Consider the following 15,486-nt stretch of genomic DNA (forward strand, 5'->3'; position numbering starts at 1 on the left):
GTCATTGTCTCTGATTGGGAACCATATTTAGGTAGCCTGTTTTGTGTTGGGTTTTGTGGGTGGTTGTCTTCTGTCTTTGTGTCATTGCACCAGATAGGACTGTTTCGATTTTCACATTTGTTATTTTGTATTTTGTAGTGTTCTCGTTTATCATCTATATTAATGATGTTGAACACTAACCACGCTGCATTTTGGTCCTCCTCTCCTTCAATGGAAGAAAACCGTTACACTCAGTAATATGTTTTGGATTTGCCCCAAACATAACACTTTGTATTCAGGAAAAAAAGTGAATTACTTTGCCACATTTTTATCGTTATTACTTCAGTGCCTTGTTGCAAACAGGATGCATGTTTTGGAATATTTTATTCTGTACAGTCTGCCTTCTGTTCACTATGTCAATTAGGTTTGTATTGTGGAGTAATTACAATGTTGCTAATCTATGCTCAGTTTTCTCCTATCACAACCATTAAACTCTCTCTTCTTAAAGTCACCATTGGCCTCATGGTAAAATCCCTGAGCAGTTTCCTTCCTCTCCAGCAACTGAGTTAAGAAGTTTTCCTATATCTGTAGTAACTGGGTTGGTACACCATCCAAAGTGTAATTAATAACTATAGCATGCTCAAAAGGATACGCAATATTTTTACCCATGTCCCAATTAGGTGCCATTCTTTGCGAGGCATTGGAATAGCTCCCTAGTCTTTGTGGTTGAATCTGTGTTTGAATTTCACTGCTCGTCAGAGATCTTACAGAGATGAGGTAGTCATTTTAAAAATCATGTTAAAAACTATTATTGCTACTTTTATGTGACTTGTTAAGCACATTTTTACTCTTAACTTATTTAGGCTTGCAATAACAAAATAGTTGAATAGTTATTGACTCGATATCAGTTTTTAATTTGTAACAATGTCAAAAAACATAAATCCACGTTGACATTATGGAGTATTGTGTGTAGGCCAGTGGGGACAGTGTTTAGATTATAACTGGAGGTAATTCAGACACTTGCACATATATAGACTAGGATTAATTTGTTTCTAATATATGTTAATAAGTATTGGTGGTTACGTTGTACATTGTTACAATGGTTACATTGTTATTGTTTAATTTGTTTACAAAATAACAACTGCTTAAAGCAAGTTAGTTACAGTACGCTCATATTTGTCATGGAGAATCAGATTGTTGATTAGTTTTCAGTGCAAGAGGAAAGTACTTTGGTTTTACAATTCCAAATGGCTGAGACAGCCATGCAGTAATAGAATAATCCAGAAATTGTACCTGCATTAGCCCTAGACCAGGCAGGGTTAGATCACAACAATAACCAGGTTAAAGTCCTGAACTAAGTGTTTGAGACATCACGTTTAACTCTTATCTTGAACAATGATGAGCATCTGGAAAATGAATAATTAATTATGTAAGCAGAAATCTTTGATTATAAAAGGGCTTATCTTTGCACTGGCAATGTATTATTATTATTAGTAGTAAAACCGTACAAACAAGCAGACCATCAGTGAACCAAGCAGCTTGTTTCCTTCTTGAAGCTATTATTGGCGAATACTGCCAAGTTCAGGCATATCTACATGAATGTCACATACTGTTCTGTATAAACATGTTATGGTTAGCCCCAGTCACATACTGTACTGGCCTGGCATGTTATGGTAAGCTCTAGTCACATACTGCACTGGACTGACATGTTATGGTAAGCTCCAGTCACATACTGTACTGGCCTGAAATGCTATGGTAAGCTCCAGTCACATACTGTACTGGCCTGACATGTTATGGTAAGCTCCAGTCACATTCTGTACTGGACTGACATGTTATGGTAAGCTCCAGTCACAAACTTGACTGACATGTTATGGTAAGCTCCAGTCACATTCTGTACTGGACTGACATGTTATGGTAAGCTCCAGTCACAAACTCGACTGACATGTTATGGTAAGCTCCAGTCACATTCTGTACTGGACTGACATGTTATGGTAACCTCCAGTCACAAACTCGACTGACAAGTTTTGGTAAGCTCCAGTCATATACTGCACTGTACTGACATGTTATGACAATGTCCAGTCATACACGGTACTGGCCTGTCAAGGCACAGAGCCTTCATTTACCTCCAGCTTTACCACCAGAGCCGTTCCCGATACCCAACCCAATACCACCATCGCCCAGCCCGACAATACCAGTGCCCGCACCAACACCAGTACCAGAACCAAACCCCACACCAATCGCATCACCAGATGAACCTGACCCAGAACCAGCGGAACCTGATGAAGAGACCATAGGTTGAAAGAGATGAACCTGTTGTCAATGAGGTCATCACTCTAGAGGTACTTTCATGCTCCTCCCATGTCTTCTGAGTGTTGTAGAAAGACAAATAATCTACATTCAGTTTCAAACAGCCAATTCGACTGGATCAAACAGACTTATTTAGTTAAAACTCCACCTTTTCTCTTTGTATATTAGACAGTATGCTAGACGAGCATCATGTCCATAGATATCTATATACAGACACACACACACACACACACACAGTGGTGGAAAAAGTAGAAAATTGTCATACTTGAGTAAAGTAGATAACTTAATAGAAAGTTAAAAAAAGAAAAAAAAAGTGAAAGTCATCCAGTAAATACACTTGAGTAAAAGTCTTAAAGTATTTGGAACATCAGGGGTCTGACAGTCACTTACCAGCACCAGACTGGCTCTGGTGCTCAACACCAGCTCCTGAGTCCTCTGTAGAAAGACAGACCACGTGATCCAAGTGCAGACCACAGAAGGAAAAAATAGGCACGCAGACATAAGGGTATGGTATTAGTTTACAAATATGTGGTTATTCTATTTCTCACCTCCAGAGGGAACTCCTACCCCATCTGCAGCTCAAGAGAGTGATAGTGGGACAGGAGGGGGTGGTGAGTTGGAGGGGGGGGGGGTTAGTTAGAGCAAGAGAGAGAGGAAGCCGGATGGAGTGAAAGACAAATAAAGAGAGAGAGAAAGAAAGAGAAAGAATACCTTAAGTCACGTATGCATGCAACAGATATCAATAATTAAAAGGCTGTTATTACATATGTATATTGATATCACAATTAACACAAAGACAACTGATACTCACCAACTCCAGCCCCAGCTGTATAAGACAAGACATGAAAGATAGTATTAGACTTCATGTAATGGTGACACAGACATCAAGATAATATCAATGCACCACAGACTCACCACTGGGTTGAACAACTCCAGCCCCAGCTGTATAAGACACAAGAATTTCAGATGTTGGCCAATGAAACCACACCTTATTGAATTCAGGATTAGTATATTATACGTCTAGATAACGTCAGATTCTTAAATCACTTACTTTCTGGCACTGCAATTCCACCTACGGAACCAAATGGAAACAGACATTTTAGAAGTGAAACAATACTATGTACTGTACATCTGTTACATAATAGTGATAAAAGTTAGCATGAAAAGGGTTGAGAGCTGATGTGTGAGAAACTCAGAGTTGGAAGCGAAGAGAGGTGAGAAAGGGTGAGAGCGAGATGCATATTGCCTTACTGGGTGAATCAGGGGCTGTGTCACTAATGATAATAGCGATGCCTGTTGCCAAAAGAGACAACAGAGAACAATGACTATGGTCCTCATCCTCAACATCACTGCATCCTCTCTGCAATCTCATTGGCAGTGCTGTGTGTGCAAAGTACCAGTAGTTGGTTTTTGTCTGGCTTCATGTGCACACATATGATACCAGAATACTTTGTGTGCTTTCCGCACCCTATTCCCAACATAATTCACTACTTTTGACCAGGCACTACTTTGACCAGAGCCCTTGTCGGGCCCTGGTCAAAAGTATTGCACTATACAGGGAATAGGGAGCCATTTGGCACGCACCCCTTTTGTGTTCTACAGCATATCTGGTATCATATGTGTGCACATGAAGCCAGACAAAAAACAACTACTGGTACTTTGCACACACAGCATTGCCAATGAGGTTGAAGAGAGGATGCAGTGTTGTTGAGGATGAAGCAAAGGTAACTTTAACACAAACAGTGCTCATTAACAGATGCAGAAGAGACCTATTACATTCTCTCTAAAAGATCAGATGAACACACCTGGGATTGCTGTCCCCCTGAGCCCCGATTGATCTGTTAAACAGAAAAGAAATAGAAATGCATGTGTTCACACATACAACTAAAGCCCAAGACTGGGACTAGGGATGTTTGATCAGGTAGTTATCAGAAATACCTGGTTTTCCTCCAATGCTAGGGATTCCTGTGTCTCCCACCCCTCCTCCAACAGCACCAGCTGTGACGCCGGTGCCTGTCATGAGATGATAAAGGTGTTATAAGAATTATATAATGTCAAAAACATCACCTTAGTTTATGGCTTCTTCTCTAAAACCACTGTTGCACTTATTGAAGTCAATGGCTAAATCTTGATTGGCCAGAATCAATGAATGGTTTCAGCAAAAGGATTTGGCCTATTCCACCACACCCACCATCTCCTGGGCCACCAGAACTTCCAGATCCTTCTAGAACCCCACCGGCACCACCAGGCTCACCTGGTGGAACAAAGTAACTATAGGTAACTGCCAAAATAGAGGAAACACCAACATAAAGCGTATTAATAGGGCGTTGGGCCAGAACAGCTTCAATGCACTTTGGCATAGATTAGTGTCTGGAACTCTATTGGAGGGATCCAACACCATTCCTCCATGAGAAATTCCATAATTTTGTTGATGGTGTTGGAAAACTGTCTCAGGCACCACTCTAGAATCTCCCATAAGTGTTTAATTGGGTTGAGGTCTGGTGACTGAGACAGCCATGGCATATGGTTTACATCGTTTTGATGATCATCAAATCATTTAGTGACTACTCATGCCCTGTGAATTGGGGCATTGTCATCCTATGGGGGTATAGCCATGGTAGCCAAAATAATAGCCTACACAGCATTTTTATATATGATGGGATGCTCATTGCTGAATTGACTTAAGAACCACACCTGTGTGGAATACTTGCATTCCTCATTTACTCAAGTGTTTTCATTATTTTGGCAGTTACCTGTACTATGAAAACTGGGAAAGTTTCAAATATTATGGGATGAATATGACACATGCAGTGACATTCCAGTGTGACATAGCAAACAAAAAGGGAGAAAAGTGTTTATACTGGACATCCTAGATATTATTTAAACATCCATTGCAAAGTTATGGCATGTGTAACCACGTATTTACTGTAACTGTTAATGAAAACATGCTCTAACAGACCAAATGTAAATATCTAAATTCCATGGAGGCACCATCCAGAGTACCTCCAATACAGTTACCTCTGTCCACATAAACCTAGGTAACATCCCAAATAGTACTTTGACTTTACCAAGTATTAGATAAAATGCAATTGTGTTCATTGTCCGTAGCTTATGCCTGCTCATACCATAACCCCTCCTCCACCATGGGCTACTCTGTTCCCAACATGGATATCAGAAAACCGCTCGCCTACACGATGCCATACACGTGTTCTGCAGATGTGAGGCTGGTTGGATATACTGCCAAATTCTCTAAAACAACATTGTAGACGGCTTATGATAGAGAAATTAACATGACATTTTCTGGAAACAGCTATGGTGGATATTCCTGTAGTCAGCATGCCAATTGCACGCTCTCTCAAAACTTGAGACATCTGTAGCATTGTGTTGTGTCCCCAGCAGAAGGTGCACCTGTGTAATAATCATGGTGTTTAATCAGCTTCTTGATATACCACATCTGTCAGATGGGTGGATTATCTTGGCAAATGAGAAATGCTCACTAACAGGGATGTAAACAAATTTGTGCACAACATCTGAAAGAAATAAGCTTTTTGTGCATCTGGAAAATGTCTGTGATCTTAAAAATGTTAGCTGATGAAACATTGGACCAATATTTTACATTTACGTTTATATTTTTGTTCACTGTAAATAGTGTGCCAAAAAATGTTGCTAGAAATATGCAAATGTTTAATGGCAAACAGTTAACCAGAGGTTTTTTTTCTGCCGAAATTCTTGTGGCAGCCATATTTAGAACCATAGAAGAAAAATATATTGGAATTGGAAACCTTGTAAACTAGCTTTCTACCAAAGTTGTGCCTGATAACTTGTTCATAAATTGTCTTAATAAACCTAAAACTCGCTAGGTATTTGATGCCTGGTTAGAATTGTCATGTTTTTATGGTATAGAGGGAAGCACATTTTGTTACTGGGTAGGTAGCTAATGGCTAGCGCTTAGCTAGCTAGCTTAGCTTGCTAAAGTTGGCTAATGATTCGATTGATATCTTAAAGACATATTTTTAGATGAAGACGTTGCTGTCTTTAAATACCAATATACATGTCAATATGGTAGCGTCACTGTTCAGTAAGGTTAGCATGTTTATTAGCTAGCACAACAACTAAGGTAGCAACTATTTGAGTTGACATCTTTTGCGGATGGATACCCTTTTTTCCCTACTCATGGTGTTGGAAGAGGCTGCATTGGGAAGAGGATGCATCAACACCTTGGAAACATTTTTGTGGTACACTAAGACTTTTTTTTATTGATAAATATGTGTATCGTCTTCAAGCTTGATAAGGTAAGAAAATGCAGTCTAGAATGTCCGAATGCAGTCTAGATTGAAGATCGTAATTAGTTAATTCGTTTGAATCAATTGTGTTGAGGCTTGGCTGGAGAAAAATCTTGTATAGGAATGATTTAGCCACACATTTAAGATTTAGTAGGCCTAAGTCCCACTTTATGCTAGCTACATCGTTTGTCTATATATAATTTATACAAGGCAGAAACATTGTTTCCTTGCTGAAAAATATATAGAATATCTGTTTTAGTTAGAAGAAAAGCAACATCAAGGCAACTTTGTTACAGCTCAACCAGTTTTTCCAAAGCCTAACCCACCCATTAGCTGGTGAGTCTACCTCTTAAGATGCCCAAATATTAAACGTTTAGGTACTAGGTTTTCTATCTTCATTTTGTTTTTGTTTTGTGTTCTCATGTTCCAGTGCATGCATTCAACAAGCTTTGGATGAAGGACTCCAAAGTTCACTCAAAAAATGCAATAGTTCTGACCTGGGTTTGATTTTGTTTTTGTTGTTTAAATTTGGTTTATTCTATTTCAAACACATTGGTTGAAAGCTCATTGCTCAGTTATATACTGTCCTAAGGCTAACATCCCTATAGTGTTCACATTTCTCTCATGTAAATGTTGTAGCAATGTGAAATAAATAAACAATTTATTTGGGAAATATTTAGTCTTTGCTCTTTTTTTCATTAGCATGCTGATGATTTCAAGGGTAATATTGTAACACTTGGCATTATGTTTTAATTGTAGGATAGATAAGAATTTGATTGGATTTATTTGTATATGTTAAGACATTCAATACATGTTGTTTAGTTTACTCTATGAAAAACAAGTTCATTTTAAGCTATGTGTGATTGGTTTTATGTAAATAAGACATTTCAATGTGAAGTAAACAAAAACCTAATCTAATTTGCATATTCAGAATGAGTTTGAAACAAATTTGCAACAAACCGTGTTCTCCACAAGTTTCCCAGAATTGTTTGCCAGATGTTCACGTCGTCGCAAATTTGGCACAACAGTTTAGTGAAAATATTATTGCCACAACTGTTTGCCAGAAGCCTGTTTTTTTTCTGTAAGGGCATGCAGCAGGTAAAGAGAGATGAATAGATGCCAGAACCAGTTCAAACAGGATTATTCAGTTGAAATGAATTGAAATGAAGTCGACTCAAACTTTGACCCATAAAGAATTGAAGTGAAGTTAACTCAAACTTTGACCAATAACTGATTGTGTAAGCTACCTCCTGCTCCTGTGCCTGCTCCTCCTGCGCCTGTCCTGTTTCCTCCGGCTCCTGTCACAGTGCCATCTCCTCCTGCTCTTGTGCCAGGGCCAGGTGTAGGTCCTGCACCTCCTAAGTAAAAATAGAAATAAGTCATCCAACATCCTCCTCCTCATCATTAGACCGGATAACAAAGGATGGACCCTCATCGTATTTATCAGATTTGCTTCCGGCTCCACTAGGCACACCTGCAAAACATATAAACCATAAGCTCTGTCCCTTCCTAGACTCTATCAATAACAGTACCAACTTGACCTTACCTCCAGCACCTGTCCCAGCTCCGGTCCCAGCCCCTGTCCCAGCCCCTGCACCTCCAGCTGCCCCAGCACCAAGGGCCCCTCCTGCCCCACCTGGTCCTAGAAAAATAAACATGAAGGCAGTTCATATGTCTGCATCTTTCCATCTGAGAGATGATGGGAAATGCAGCAGCAAGGTATAGTAGGGGTAATGGGTGCCGGTTTAGCTCTGGGAACGGCTTCACTCGAATGCAACAGTGCAGTATTCTGGAAAACAAAACCCATTCTCACCGTATTTGTCTGCCTTAAATTCAGATCCAGTACCGTAGCCTGCAGATCCCAACCAAACACAGAGACCAGTGTCAGACATCAGAACATACTGATACAATACACTTACTCATTGGTCTTTCTCTGTACATTTCATGTACTTACCAACTTGTCTTCTATGTAAAGTAAAGGTCAGTGAAATGACTCAAACTAACCCATCTATATCCTCTCCACCCTCTCAGCTCTCCTCACACTTACCCCTTTTCCCCCAGGGAGAACCGCTGTACCCTCCTGGAAGCCCACCTGGCACCCCTCCTGATCCTGCTCCGCCCCCGGGTCCATAGCCACCTGGTCCGGCTCCAAAGCCACCTGGTCCGGCTCCGAAGCCACCTGGTCCGGCTCCGAAGCCACCTGGTCCGGCTCCGAAGCCACCTTTGTATACAGAGTGTGTTAATATAGGGATGTGATGATATTGTATCATCTGTTTAGCTAGAATGTGGTGTTGCAGTGTGATTATATGTACAATTTTCAGCTGTTACTTAAATTGTGGTAGTGCAATAAGTAGCTTTGAGAGGCAAAGTCGACATTGGTGCTAAATAATAGGCAATATTTTCTCACCTGGTCCATAGCCACCTGGTACCCCTCCGACTATGGAAGTAAGAGGTAATCCCCCAGATCAAAGTTAGACATTTTCTGGACATCGATTCAACTTTATATTCCCTTAAAGGGATAGTTCACCCAAATTACCATATTGGTTTCCTTGAACAACGTACAACCAGACTGACAAGACAAATAAACTCACATCCTTGTCCAGCTCCTCCTCCAAGGGCTCCACCGGCCCCACCAGCAACTTGTCCATATTTAGCAGCTTTTGATCCGGCTCCATATCCTGTAGAATCATAGCGACTCTTTTCACTACAGAATGTTGAACTCAAAACCAACAGAAAAAAACTGGCCAACCAATGCCATTTAGTAGGAAGCTTGAAGCCCGACAAACAATGTTTTCCCTGGAATACACAACAAGGATTCCCAATCAAACAATCCCCCCAAGTCCAACTATTATTAGTTGCCTTTATTTAACCAGGTAAATCATTGAGAACATATTCTCAACAAACAAGGAACGCTGCTTTGTAAATTGCCCCTATATCCCAACCTGCCCTAGGGAACCCCTGGCTCTGCTGTTGACTAACCTCTTCCAGGTCCATATCCGGCCCCAGGTAGTCCTCCTGCTCTCACCCTAGCTTCATAGCCTCCTCCAGGGACTCCTCCTGCTCCCTGACCGTACCCAGCTCCAGGCCCTGTTCCTGCACCAGGCCCAGCTCCAGTCCCGTATCCACCCCCAGGCACTCTTCCTCCTGCTCCTGCTTCTCCTGCTCCTAAGGCGCCTCCTGCCCCTGGTACGTAGCCTCCTCCTGGCAGACCTCCTCCCGGGGCACCGAATCGCCCACCAAGGCCTCCACCCGGAGCTCCTCCACCTCCTCCTGGACCTGGCAGGACAACACGGGAGGGGTCAAAGGTTAGGGTTAGACAACATAAGAGAACATATGTTTTGTTTCAAGGATTTTAACATACAGTGCCTTGCGAAAGTATTCGGCCCCCTTGAACTTTGCGACCTTTTGCCACATTTCAGGCTTCAAACATAAAGATATAAAACTGTATTTTTTGTGAAGAATCAACAACAAGTGGGACACAATCATGAAGTGGAACGACATTTATTGGATATTTCAAACTTTTTTAACAAATCAAAAACTGAAAAATTGGGCGTGCAAAATTATTCAGCCCCCTTAAGTTAATACTTTGTAGCGCCACCTTTTGCTGCGATTACAGCTGTAAGTCGCTTGGGGTATGTCTCTATCAGTTTTGCACATCGAGAGACTGACATTTTTTTCCCATTCCTCCTTGCAAAACAGCTCGAGCTCAGTGAGGTTGGATGGAGAGCATTTGTGAACAGCAGTTTTCAGTTCTTTCCACAGATTCTCGATTGGATTCAGGTCTGGACTTTGACTTGGCCATTCTAACACCTGGATATGTTTATTTTTGAACCATTCCATTGTAGATTTTGCTTTATGTTTTGGATCATTGTCTTGTTGGAAGACAAATCTCCGTCCCAGTCTCAGGTCTTTTGCAGACTCCATCAGGTTTTCTTCCAGAATGGTCCTGTATTTGGTTCCATCCATCTTCCCATCAATTTTAACCATCTTCCCTGTCCCTGCTGAAGAAAAGCAGGCCCAAACCATGATGCTGCCACCACCATGTTTGACAGTGGGGATGGTGTGTTCAGCTGTGTTGCTTTTACGCCAAACATAACATTTTGCATTGTTGCCAAAAAGTTCAATTTTGGTTTCATCTGACCAGAGCACCTTCTTCCACATGTTTGGTGTGTCTCACAGGTGGCTTGTGGCAAACTTTAAACAGCACCTTTTATGGATATCTTTAAGAAATGGCTTTCTTCTTGCCACTCTTCCATAAAGGACAGATTTGTGCAATATACGACTGATTGTTGTCCTATGGACAGAGTCTCCCACCTCAGCTGTAGATCTCTGCAGTTCATCCAGAGTGATCATGGGCCTCTTGGCTGCATCTCTGATCAGTCTTCTCCTTGTATGAGCTGAAAGTTTAGAGGGACGGCCAGGTCTTGGTAGATTTGCAGTGGTCTGATACTCCTTCCATTTCAATATTATCGCTTGCACAGTGCTCCTTGGGATGTTTAAAGCTTGGGAAATCTTTTTGTATCCAAATCCGGCTTTAAACTTCTTCACAACAGTATCTCGGACCTGCCTTGTGTGTTCCTTGTTCTTCATGATGCTCTCTGCACTTTTAACGGACCTCTGAGACTATCACAGTGCAGGTGCATTTATACGGAGACTTGATTACACACAGGTGGATTGTATTTATCATCATTAGTCATTTAGGTCAACATTGGATCATTCAGAGATCCTCACTGAACTTCTGGAGAAAGTTTGCTGCACTGAAAGTAAAGGGGCTGAATAATTTTGCACGCCCAATTTTTCAGTTTTTGATTTGTTAAAAAAGTTTGAAATATCCAATAAATGTCGTTCCACTTCATGATTGTGTCCCACTTGTTGTTGATTCTTCACAAAAAAATACAGTTTTATATCTTTATGTTTGAAGCCTGAAATGTGGCAAAAGGTCGCAAAGTTCAAGGGGGCCGAATACTTTCGCAAGGCACTGTAAATACTCTCCACAAAGAGAAAATAATGATTACCGTATTTCAGAGACTTAGCCCCAGCAGGATATCCTGTGAGACAGAGCACATGATGGGAGACATTTTAATGATGGGAGACACTTCGTTGGTCCTATACCAGGCAGTGTCAGAGGAAGGCCCTAAAAATGGTTGAAGAGTCCAGCTACCCAAGTCATAGACTTATCTCTCTGCTACCGCACGACAAGCGGTACCGATGCACCAAGCCTGGAACCAACATTACTCTGAACAGCTTCTAGCCAAAAGACTGCTAAATAGTTAACCAATTAGCTACCCGGACCCTTTTTGCACTAACTCTCATCACATGCAGCTGCTGCTGCTTATTATCTATCCTGTTGCCTCGTCACTTTACCTCTGCAAAAGTATTGTTGTAGCTGAATCAGAATTAGTTAGGTAACATAGATAAATAATATGTTTTATTTACTTTATACTTGTCATTAAAATTTCTTCTTTTGGACTATACTGTTGGCAGTTGCATTTTCCTCTCTAGGGAAAAGTCCCTTGGGGCCCAGAGAGGGGAGAGGTCAGGCTTGTCTTTTACATGTCTGGTAATAGGCAGAATATCAGAAAGGGAGAAGTCAGGTTTGAACATTGTCTTCATAATGAATATATCTGTGAAACCATGTGAAGGGCTCCATAATGTCTGTACTCCAGTCACTCCCTCTCTTTTCCCATTGGGGGAGGAGTATGGCAGTGTCTGGAACCATTGTATGTCCCCTCTGATGTTGCCCTTCTCTTGACCCAGTATATGACCTGGAGGCTCACTCTCCTCCGTGAGCTTGTCCAGGAGGGGGTGTATTTGAGATGGGGGTATCTAGAATTGACAATTGATATATGCCATTGGATGAGGTAATGTTTTGGTAATATGAAGTACCAAGAACGAGAAGTAGAACCTTGTCTAAGAGACCAAACTGAACGATAATTTATAGTTAATGCTATCTGGCTATGGTATACTCCTCTTTCAAGTAAAAGGCCCTTTGTGAAGTTCCTAAGATCTGTGGTTCGTCATTGTGAGTTGAGAGGGGTGTATCTTGGCTATAAAATATGAAGTATTCTTTTGTAAGCACTCTCAGAATTCATTTATAGACACTGAATTGATCTGAGAGTCACAGGGCTATGGTGAAGGTCATATTATTAAAATATTAAGTTTAAGTACAACTCTGACTGGTGTGTGGTTTGTAACTCTCCTCATTTAGTAATACAGGAAATTACCACGACAGTATATCCCCCTTGGTGTTTTTCCTATTTTGTTGCATTACAACCTGTAATTTAAAATTTATTTTTATTTGGATTTCATGTAATGGACATACACAAAATATTCAAAATTGGTGAAGTGAAAAAAATGAAAGAAACAACTGAAAAGTGGTGCGTGCATATGTGTTCACCCCCTTTGCTATGAAGCCCCTAAATAAGATCTGGTGCAACCAATTACCTTCAGAAGTCACATAATTAGTTAAATAAAGTCCACCTGTCTGCAATCTAAGTGTCACATGATATCAGTATATATACACCTGTTCTAAAAGAACCCAGAGTCTGCAATAGAAATAAGCAAGAGCAACCACCAAGCAATCGGCACCATGAAGACCAAGTAGCTCTCCAAACAGATCAGGGACAAAGTTGTGGAGAAGTACAGATCAGGGTTGAGTTATAAAAAAAGATCCGGAACTTTGAACAACCCACGGAGCAACATTAAATCCATTATTAAAAAATGGAAAGAATATTGCACCACAACAAACCTGCCAAGATAGGGCCACTCACCAAACCTCACAGACCAGACAAGCAGGGTCTGTGCGAATGTAGCTCAGTGTGAATGTTGCCTGTAATCCATGACTTCTACTTCCCAACCGCACTGCTTCCCAACCAAGCCGCACTGCTTCTTAACTTCTTCGATATAGGGGGCGCTCTTTTAATTTTTGGATGAAAAATGTTCCCGTTTTAAACAAGATATTTTGTCACGAAAAGATGCTCGACTAGGCATATAATTGACAGTTTTGGAAAGAAAACATTCTGACTTTTCCAAAAATGCAAAGATATTGTCTGTGAGTGCCACAGAACTGATGTTACAGAAAAAACCCAGATAAAAATCCAATCAGGAAGTGCTGCATTTTTTGAAACCGCCTCATGGCAATGACTCCTTATATGGCTGTGAAGGAGCTAGGAGTCAGCTTACGTTTTCCCCAAGGTGTCTGCAGCATTGTGACGTATTTGTAGGCATATCATTGGAAGATTGACAATAAGAGACTACATCTACCAGGTGGTCGCTTGGTGTCCTCCGTCGCAATTATTGCGTAATCTCCAGCTGCAGTATTTTTCCGTTTTCTTCTGATGAGAAGGCAACTGCCACCACTGATAGATTATCGAATAGATATGTGAGGCTTGATTCTAAACAATGTTTGCCATGTTTCTGTCGATATTATGGAGCTAATTTGGAAAAAAGTTTGGCGTTGTAAGTGACTGCATTTTCCGGTGTTTTTCTTAGCCAAACGAGATGAACAAAACGGAGCTATTTCGTCTACACAAATAATATTTTTGGAAAAAATGAACATTTGCTATCTAACTAAGAGTCTCGTCATTGAAAACATCCAAAGTTCTTCAAAGGTAAATTATTTTATTTGAATGCTTTTTTTGTTTTCTTGAAAATGTTGCCTGCTGAATGCTAGGCCTAATGCTATGCTAGGCTATCAATACTCTTACACAAATGCTTGTGTAGCTTTGGTTGAAAAGCATATTTTGAAAATCTGAGATGACATTGTTGTTAACAAAAGGCTAAGCTTGTGTTTGAATATATTTCTTTCATTTCATTTGCGATTTTCATGAATAGGAAACGTTGCGTTATGGTAATGAGCTTGAGGCTATGATTACGCTCCCGGATACGGGATTGCTCGACGCTAGAGGTTAATCAGAGAGGCAACAAAGAGACTAAAGATATCCCTGAAGGAGCTCCACAATGGAGATTGGAGAATCTGTCCATAGGACCACTTTAAGCCGTACACTCCACAGAGCTGGGCTTTACGGAAGAGTGGCCAGAAAAAAGCCATTGCTTAAAGAAAAAAATAAGCAAACACATTTGGTGTTCGCCAAAAGGCATGTGGGAGACTCCCCAAACATATGGAAGCAGGTGCTCTGGTCAGATGAGACTAAAATTGAGCTTTTTGGCCATCAAGGAAAACGCTATGTCTGGCGCAAATCCAACACCTCTCATCACTCCGAGAACACCATCCCCACAGTGAAGCATGGTGGTGGCAGCATTTTCATCCACAGGGACAGGGATTGAATTGAAGGAATGATGGATGGTGCTAAATACAGGGATATTCTTGAGGGAAACCTGCTTCAGTCTTCCAGAGATTTGAAACTGGGATGGAGGTTCACCTTCCAGCTGGAAAATGACCCTAAGCATACTGCTAAAGCAACACTCAAGTGGTTTAAGGTGAAACATTTAAATGTCTTGGAATGGCCTAGTCAAAGCCCAAACCTCAATCCAATTGAGAATCTGTGGTATGACTTAATGATTGCTGTACACCAGCGGACCCCATCCAATTTGAAGGAGCTGGAGCAGTTTTGCCTTGAAGAATGGGCAAAAATCCCAGTGGCTAGTTGTGCCAAGCTTATAGAGACATACCCCAAGAGACTTGCAGCTGTAATTGCTGCAAAATGTGGCTCTACAAAGTATTGACTTAGGGGGGTGAATAGTTATGCACGCTCAAGTTTTCAGTTTTTTGTCTTATTTCATCTTTGTTTCATTATAAAAAATATTTAGTATCTTCAAAGTGGTTGACATGTTGTGTAAATCAAATGATACAACCCCCCCCAAAAAATATATTTTAATTCCAGGTTGTAAGGCAACAAAATAGGAAAAATGCCAATGGGGGTGAATACTTTCGCAAGCCACTGTATGTACATGTAAA

The 15,486-nt window shown here is 40.9% G+C and overlaps 1 protein-coding gene across 7 annotated transcripts in view; it reads right to left on the minus strand.

Moving 5' to 3' along the window:
* The window catches only part of LOC110490110 (fibroin heavy chain), a 66,381-nt gene that overhangs the window by 18,467 nt on the left and 32,428 nt on the right, over positions 1-15,486 (minus strand). For 2 of the 7 annotated variants that reach the window (XM_036944409.1, XM_036944407.1), the window contains exons 21-35: positions 11,585-11,617; positions 9,549-9,845; positions 9,161-9,247; positions 8,977-9,006; positions 8,617-8,790; positions 8,383-8,421; positions 8,116-8,211; positions 7,817-7,927; positions 4,478-4,540; positions 4,225-4,299; positions 4,092-4,124; positions 3,338-3,358; positions 3,202-3,228; positions 3,098-3,112; positions 2,835-2,858 (exon numbers count right to left, since the gene is read on the minus strand). In XM_036944409.1, coding sequence (XP_036800304.1) covers positions 2,835-2,858; positions 3,098-3,112; positions 3,202-3,228; positions 3,338-3,358; positions 4,092-4,124; positions 4,225-4,299; positions 4,478-4,540; positions 7,817-7,927; positions 8,116-8,211; positions 8,383-8,421; positions 8,617-8,790; positions 8,977-9,006; positions 9,161-9,247; positions 9,549-9,845; positions 11,585-11,617 — 1,125 coding nt within the window. Of the gene's footprint in view, positions 1-2,676; positions 2,722-2,834; positions 2,859-3,097; positions 3,113-3,201; positions 3,229-3,337; positions 3,359-3,537; positions 3,580-4,091; positions 4,125-4,224; positions 4,300-4,477; positions 4,541-7,816; positions 7,928-8,115; positions 8,212-8,382; positions 8,422-8,616; positions 8,791-8,976; positions 9,007-9,160; positions 9,248-9,548; positions 9,846-11,584; positions 11,618-15,486 lie in introns of all 7 variants that reach the window. The other 5 variants (XM_036944404.1, XM_036944405.1, XM_036944406.1 and 2 more) reach the window with 5 other exon arrangements.

The sequence above is a fragment of the Oncorhynchus mykiss genome, chromosome 15, assembly GCF_013265735.2.
Source record: "Oncorhynchus mykiss isolate Arlee chromosome 15, USDA_OmykA_1.1, whole genome shotgun sequence".
Lineage (NCBI taxonomy): Eukaryota > Metazoa > Chordata > Actinopteri > Salmoniformes > Salmonidae > Oncorhynchus > Oncorhynchus mykiss.